This window comes from Olea europaea, chromosome 10, assembly GCF_002742605.1.
Source record: "Olea europaea var. sylvestris chromosome 10, O_europaea_v1, whole genome shotgun sequence".
NCBI classification, from domain to species: domain Eukaryota; kingdom Viridiplantae; phylum Streptophyta; class Magnoliopsida; order Lamiales; family Oleaceae; genus Olea; species Olea europaea.
Window position 1 is genome coordinate 28556606 of NC_036246.1, and position 8568 is coordinate 28565173.

Consider the following 8568-nt stretch of genomic DNA (forward strand, 5'->3'; position numbering starts at 1 on the left):
TGGCTTGGGAGTCACCGGTCCAAAGTTCGTTACAGGGGTCATTTCTGTCGCCTAATGAAGATAGGATTGCACCTAAGTTCTTATGTTATTTAAAAAAAAAAATATATATATATATATATATAAAATAAAAAAATAGCATACAGTTAGGGAGAGTAAAATTGTGACAATTATACTGTTTGATATAGGTCCTCATGAAATTGGATTTAACTGGCACTTGGTCAATATATACTCTTTTACAGTTGTTTTCACGTGTCCTTTCTCACTAATTTAAGGTTTTGAGTCTAACTTGCATGGACTACATGGCACATTTCACGCTGATGTTCTGTATAAAATTTACTTCATGGGATTTTGAACTATGTGTGGACTTAAGATTTGTCTACATGCTCTGAATGTCGGGTTTGTGATTTTGTGCATATTATTCGTATCGTCTACATATTTGGGTATGTGCTTCATAATCGATTTTTTAGTTTGTCTTTACAAAAAAAAAAAAAAAAAAAAAAAAAAAACTGAAAAAAAAAAAAAAGGTGGTGCTGGCAGCAACAGTTGCTGCCGGCGCCGGCGTTGGGCAGCCGCTGCCCAGGCGTGGGCAGCGCCGGGCGCTGCTACAATGCAGCGCCCGGCGCTGCTTCTTGCAGCAGCGTGCGACGCTGCTGGGCTGAAGTGGCAGCAGGCGCTGCTGCTGGCAGCGCCTGTTGCCGGGCGATTAAGGGGAAGGTGCGGCGCCTGTCGCGGTTTTCTTAACATTTTTTTTAAGTTTTTAATCCATGTTCATCAATGTAATTCTTGCACCTCGTTGATTCGTTTGATGTGTGGTTTGTTTGATTGTGAAGTCCATAGCATGTAGTTTTTAGGGATGTGTTTGGATTTGTGATTGGGTCTCGTATGTGCTTGGAATTTGGTGCCGAAGTCACGCACGCCACGTGTCCGATGAAAGTTCACTTTTTATGCTTATTTGGTTTCTTTTGATTTTTTTTGATTTCCTTCTTTTCCTTCGTTTCTTTCTTACTTGTTTGAGTGTCGTTGCATGCCGTGCGTGTTTTCATTCATGTTTATGTGATTGGATCATATGTGTTTCCGTGTGTGCATCTTCTCATATCATGTTGCATCGTGATGCGTGCATTTCACATTATGCTTATTCTTTTCATCTCAACATGTGCCAGATGGCTTGTAAGTGCTGTCGTACCTCTGCACAGTCCACTAGTGGATCAACATCTTATAGTAGATCCCGATTTATTTATGCTACAGTTTAAGAGGTCTTCACGTCTCAGTTCTCCTTACGCCCTGTTCTCATGGAGCGTGAGGTAATTCTATCTAACCTTCCTGTTGACGTCGCCGCTATTTTTGTTTCCCGGGGTTGGGAGTCCCTTCTTGTTGGTCTTACACCGCTGCCTCCACTCCTCGTTCAAGAGTTTTATGCTAATATTCATAAGGTGGATGGGTCGTCGTTAGGAGTTTTCTTAGGGATCATTCTTTTCGAGTTACTCCGTCTGTAGTAGCTCTTGCGTTAGGTATACCTCAGATTCCTCATATGACGTATCCCTATCTTCTCCCTGTTTCTCTTCCGATCGATGCCCTTGTTCGGTTGACCCTTTTGAACACCCCATCTACTGGGGGGCCTATGGCTATGGCCACGGGTTCATTGCCCACTGATCAACAGGTTTTGTTGCACATCGTGTGCACAAACCTGTGGCCTGTTGCCCATACTTCTTCTTTACCGATGGTACGGGCTCGTTTTCTATATGCCCTACTTCATGGAGACTCTATCGACCTTCCTACTTTTGTGTGCCAGCAGATTCTAGCTTCTTTTCGTACTCCTGGGGGTCATTTAGGGTTACCTTATGCCTGTTTGATTCATCGGGTTGTCCTTTCTCTTGGTGCATCTTTCCCTGATGGGTCTTCTACTCATATAGGTCGCCCGATAGGACAGTAGACCATTCACCATAGTCGATCCCATGTCCCGTCCTCTTCGGCTCATGCTGCCGCTCAGGCTGAGCCCGTTGATGTTTTTGATTTTTCGGAACCCTTTGATCCTATTACTAATATTCTTACTGGGGGGTTCTCGTGTCTTTCTTCCACCTCGTTCAGATTTTCCTTCAGCTGTTCCGCTTCGAGTTGCCTTTCCTTCGACATCTACTTCTGCTCCAAGGGTGGCTTCCTTGCCTGTTGACCCCATGGTGACGCTTATGGGTCAGATGTCTACTTTAGTCGCGCAGCAGGCTCGTATGATGGCAGAGATCACGCAGTTACATGCTTCTTCGGAGCATCAGTCTGCTGAGCTTTCTTCATTTCGACATGCTCTATCAGTGTGTCAGCGTCAGTTGCGTTGGATTCGTGATCGATTGGATGAGAGCTCGAGTGATGAGACTAGTGATGAGTCACCGAGTGTGGGTGGTGCTGCTTCTTAGTTTTAGTTTTAGTTTTTGATCCTTTGTCATTTGTGACAAAAAGGGGGAGTAGATAGTTTAATCTCAATTTAATTGTGATATATTGGATTAACTGTGGTTTGATATCTATTTAATGACTAGATTAAGTTTTGATGTTCTAGCAATATTGATGTATGTTTTTGGTGTTTTTTGACTTACATTACTATTGCTTCTTAATCTGGTTAATTACATATGCACTATTCCTTTTTTTATCTATTGTTTCCATTTCACGTGCTTTTATACTTGGTATTGAGTTTCTGTATTTCAGGAAACAGGTTCGACAGGAGATAGTTGCTTTGGTTGAATGAATAGGTCGTTAGGAGTTACATTTTTTTTTGTGTCCTTGATTGTCTTGTGTAATTTTGTCACAGAATGCCAAAGGGGGAGTTTGTTAGGAAAATGTTGAAATTGGCAATCTGTGACCAAAAGGACTAATTTGTCGAGTTTGTAAAGTCAAGGACCAATTTGTCGATGTCTAAAAGTACAGGGACTTGTGTTGCAATTTCTCAATAATTAATGTATAGGTCTAGGGTAAAGTTGGATGCTTTGAAGATGAAAACGGCGTAAGATTGGTGCTAGAGTTTCGCCCTGATCTCGCTCGAGCCTAAATAACAGAACCTGCATCGCTGGAGTTCGTCACCACTTCGCTCGAGCGAGAGTGCGTCGCTAGAGTTTCGCCGGCACTTCACTCGAGCGACAGTGTTATCCGGCGTTTGGAAATTTTCCTTCCTCGTGAATTTTAAACGCTCCATACTACAAAAAATGACCTACTATATAAACAAAAATTCTGCTTTTCATTAACAACCTTTGGCAAAACACATAGCACAATATTTTCCTCTCTACCAAAGGATCAATTGCAAAACTCTTCACCATATGATTCACTGAAAAATAAACATCAAACACCTTTTCAAACAAAACACCTATAAAAAATCCTCACTACTTCCAGAAGATCAGTTGATTGAAGATCCGGGAAGGAGGTTGATTGAAGAACTGGAGTTCTTGTTGATTCACCGGAAATAGAAGAAATACAAGACTGGGATTTTGGCGCAGATCTTCAGAATCCAGGAAAGCTTTGGTTGATACAGTAAGGAGGTCAGAGTGTTGTTAGATACAGTCATGTATGGCGTACTGTAAGTTGGAGTCTTCTATAGTGAATCCCTACTGGCTTGTGCCCGGAGTTTTTACCCAGTTGGGTTTTCTCCGTCAACAATTTTTGTGTTATTTATTGCTTTCTGTCAATTTCAATTCTACCGGCAATTCAACACAGGTAGTTAAATCATGTGAATGAATCTGGACAACGTTTAATTTATGTGACTTGTTGCATAACTTAATTAAATTGTTAAATTCCGCATAGACACCTATTCACCCCCCTCTAGGTGTTGGTTGGGTCGAACTATAGCCTTTTCACTATACGTCTCTAAATTTTTTACATCTTGAGGAGGTGATGATGCTACATTCGATTTTTCCCCATGAAACAACCAGGTAGTATACGTAGGATTCATGCCATTAATGATTAAATGTCCATACATTATATCAAAATGTTGGTGAAATAGGTCTTTGTAACATTTGCAAGGGCATATGAACTGTTCTGCATTCCCAGCATTGGTTTGAATCATATTTGCAAATTTTCTCGCACCATGTTGATATGCTTCTGAAACTCTATACAAAGTGTGCTAAATAAATAATCTAAAAAGCATTTATGGGCATATTTTAAAGTATTCTAAATTTAAGATAACAAGATCACCTTGATAAGTGTACACAATCTTTATCCATGATAAGATATACAAACACTATTAATTTATAATTTGTTTAAACACATTAAAAATGAAGTGAAAATGATTATATTAGGCCATCATAGAAATCAAGTTCCAATTAGGTAAGTCACTTTGACAATAAAGTTTCACACAAATTGAAATTACAAAAAAAAATAATTCAAACCTGAATTAAAATAGGCGAAACTGGAACAGTTAGGACCTCCTTCAACGCTACTGTAATCTGTTGAGAAATTAATTGAGAACTTGGTTAAGAATATGGACAAGAGAAATATTCAAGGAGGGATAGAGGAAATTTCAAAGATTTCCCTAGTGCAATACCAAAAATAGAATACAAATTCATGAAGGATGAAGAAGATACTAACTAGCGTATCTTGAGTTGGCATTGACTTGGTTTGAGATCAACAGTAGTATAAAATTACATTTTCTCCTTTTTTACCGAATTTAAATTTTAAAGTTTTCTCTCTATGTTCAAGATTGGTCCAAGATTTTCATGGCATATTAAACACTTAAAAATCAACGACAAACATATTAGTCAAAATCATATTAATTGAATCTGTTGTACAAACTCACAAGTAGAGAAAAATATATCAAATTTACTTGCCTAACTTAGGTTCTATTTCTGTCACTAAGAAGCCAAGATTGCCCAACTACATCGTGGACACTAAGAAATGGAAAATGACATCAAAATAGCAATGACAGTCAACTATATTATTAAAACTCCAATTATTTCTATACCTTTCCCATTTTGGATTAGTAGATGATTTTGAAAAAAAAAAAAGGCGCAACCATGGAATCTAAATAAACTTTCTAAATAAATTTTCTGGGAAAAAAAAGGCACAACCGCGAATTTTCTAAATAAATTTTGGAGCACTAAATGGCATTCATATTATTTATATTCTAATACATAACTCCAAATCTTTGTGACATGCCAAGGATTTGATTCACCACCAATTTTCAAAAGGCACAGCCAGGAAAAAAATGCTCATCGTTATTGACATCTACCAAACTCTAGAATACTTTATAACTTCAAGAAATGAAAATTTATTAACTACTAATTGATGCTATTCAAAAAAAATTGTTCTCTTTCTAACTTTGACAAGTAGCAACTTGAATCAAAACAAGTTCCAAAGATTGACGAAAGGGAGAATAGAGCAACTTTCTTATATATTGGAAGAATTCCACATGGATTTTATGAGAATGAAATGGAAGGTTTCTTTAAGCAATTTGGTACAATCAAGAGACTCAGAATAGAAAGGAATAGGAAGACAAGGAAATCGAGGCATTTTGGAATCGTTGAATTTAAATCTCCTGAGGTTGGAAAAGTCATTTCAGAATTCATGCATAACCACTTATTGTTTGAGCATCTGTTGCAAGTTCTGCTTGTTCCTACTGAGTGTGTTCATCCAAAACTATGGAAAGGTATGACGCACCGGTACAAACCCTTGGATTGGGTTAAAATTGAAAGGAGTCATCATGATAAGGAAAGGAGTTTGGAAGAGCACAAGAAGTTTGTAGAAAGAATTATGAAAACGGACCAGAGAAGGCAAAAGAGGATTGAGGCCTCTGGTATTGATTATGATTGTCCAGAAATTATTGGAAACCAGCCTACCTCAAAAAAGATTAGTTTGACGCAGAGTAGGCTTTGCATTGGAAACCAGAAGTATGCCCCTTTGAAATTGAACGTGCGTTTCTGTCTGCTACTGGATTTCAGTGCAGTACTTCGAACGCACGTTTAGTAAGTTCTAAATTAGACCAAGAACAGAGCACATGTTACAGCAAAACATCATATGACAATATAATTCCATCTCAAATATCAATCATTGCAAAAAACCTAAAAAATTCTGGAAAATAGCAACATGTTAAACTGTAGATGTCTCGTGGCAGTGGGAGAGTTAAAGGGCAAACAAAGAATGAAATTTTAATAATTTCTAGTAAATAGTGAATAGCAAAGAATTAATTGTCCATCCTTCACCTCAAGAACCCTATAAACTTATCGTCCCTCTTACAGTGCAGATTTCGCCAGTGTAATAATCAAACTCAACAATCAGAAGGTGACTAATTAGTAAAAGATTACAATTATAAAAAGGAAAATTAGACCACTAGGGCATGGGGAAATATGCAACTCCAATAATTTTTTCTAAAAATAGCAAACAATTAAGCTTACCTTGAAATAATGGAGAATAAAATTCCCAGAAATTACGCCTCTCTCAAACAATTGAGGGCCGGTGTCTATGTTGCTTGATATTGAGAGAGAGGGGGAGAGATTGACAGGGACGATTGATGAGGGTTATATGAGAGATTTACAGGGAACGAGTTCTTTGCGTGTTGTCTTCCCTAATTTCGTAAGGATTAGGCTATGGGGTTTTAATTTTATTTTGCTTTCGGTTCGGTTATTACGACATGCGTGGGCTACGTTCTGGGCTTTTTCTATAATGGCGTACACAACGCACACCGTAAAATGTTGTAATTATTTATTATTTACGGCGTGCCCTATATGTATGCCGTAAATACTTTAAGCTATTAAATAATTACGACACACATTTTTCAAACGCCGTAAAAGGAGACTTTTCACGGCGTGCAGTTTATGCACGTCGTAAATAAATGTCGTAAAAACCCACTTTTGTTGTAGTGATGAAATATTCTGGATAAATATCTTTAAAGCATTCTTTGACTCATAGACATTTGGAAACTTTTATTTCTTGAAATTTCATGTATGCTTTTGGATGCATTGACATGTGTAAATATGAAATGAGAAATATTAATGATATGAAACGTAATAATAAAAAATTATGTTACATGATGGTAAATAAGATAACACATTTATACATTAACCATATGACATATGCATGAAAACAAGAGGGAGGTTTACTTAGAATGATTTACAATTCACTTTTAATTAGATACCAAGTGGAGATGTCCTTAACCTCCAATGAGATCAGCATGCTGAAATCCTAAGTTATTACAACTTATTTAGGAATTTTAACAAGCTCATTTTTTTATTTATTAATATCCATTTTGAATAACTCGGAAGAACGTCAACATATATAAATTCAAAGGTGTACAATAGGAATAATACGAATCAACTACATTAAACAACTTGGTTTCCATTTTCACCCTTTGTGGACACATAAATTATTAATGTAAAACTTCTATTGATGCAATAAAAAATACTAATTGGTTGTAGGAGTTAAAAGTAAAAACAGTGCTATATCAATCTCAATTTCCATATAATTAAGGTTGAACGAGAAACAATTTTGTGTAAGAAAGTCAAGGAGCCAATTTTACAAACTAATGATTACATTTTATTAGCATATAATTTATAAAAATTACTTATTTATAAGAATTAAATTCTACTCCATTTAACTTACTAATTAACAACACTACATTGACATAGTTGAATTGGATTTAAGACACAACTGGAAGTTATAAATTAACAACTAAGAAATAATTATTCATTTAAGGGGTTGATTAATAACTAATAATCCAACATAAGTAAAAGAGCAAATTACAAAGTCATGTAAGTTACGGAAATATGTTGTAGTTTGACTCGAATTCTAGTGAGTATTGAAGTTTTGGTTGAAGTGGCATTGAAAAGATCAAAATTGTGGACCGGGAAGACTATGTGTACTTGTTGAAGTTCTTGTATGGATTAAAGTAGTCACCAAGACAGTGGTATAAAATGTTCGACTCATTCATGACTACTCACAATTTCAATAGAAGTAATTTGCATACTTCAGAAAGGAAGGTGGTGGATTGATCACATATTTGTTATTATATGTTGATATATGCCGACACCAGCCACGGATAAAGCAGAGGTCAGAAAGGTGACATCTCAACTTAGCAGGGAGTTTGAGATGAAAGATTTAGCAACATTGAAGAAAATTCTTGATATAAAAATTTCGAGTGATCGAAAGGCTAATAAATTGTATTTGAGTCAAAAGGTGTACAATGATAAGGTGTTTCAAAGGTTCAATATGTTGAATGCTAAGGCTGTTAGTACTCCCTTAGCTGCCCACTTCAAATTATCATCTGGATTGTGTTCTTAATCGGATAAAGATATTGATTATATGTATCGGGTTCCTTATTCTAGTACAGTTGGTTCGCTTATGTATACTATGTTTTGTATAAGACCAGATTTGACACATGCAGTTAGGAGGTACATCACAAATCCTAACAAGGAACATTGGAAAGAAGTGCTGTGGATATTCAGATACTTGAAGCGCTCTACTAATACTAGCTTACATTTTGGTAGAAATACAGATGGAGTAATTAGGTATGTAGATTCAGATCATGCAACGGATATTGATAAGAGCGGATCACTTATAGGATATGTGCTTATCCTTGGAGGCTGTGCTATCAGTTGAAAAGTT

General features: G+C 36.7%; 1 protein-coding gene and 1 long non-coding RNA gene across 2 annotated transcripts; one reads left to right on the forward strand and one right to left on the reverse strand.

The window, feature by feature from the left end:
- Positions 1-1952: 1952 nt before the first annotated feature.
- Positions 1953-6028, forward strand: LOC111400493 (MKI67 FHA domain-interacting nucleolar phosphoprotein-like). The gene is made up of 2 exons (XM_023027906.1): positions 1953-2384; positions 5302-6028. Exons 1-2 carry the CDS (start codon positions 1953-1955, stop codon positions 5932-5934), a joined length of 1065 nt encoding a protein of 354 aa, XP_022883674.1. The 3' UTR covers positions 5935-6028.
- Positions 6029-6109: 81 nt separating this feature from the next.
- On the reverse strand, positions 6110-6571 carry LOC111401723. The gene is made up of 2 exons (XR_002704092.1): positions 6363-6571; positions 6110-6234 (listed from the first exon to the last, which is right to left on the reverse strand). It is a non-coding gene; the product is annotated as an uncharacterized LOC111401723 (long non-coding RNA).
- Between the last annotated feature and the right edge of the window lie 1997 nt (positions 6572-8568).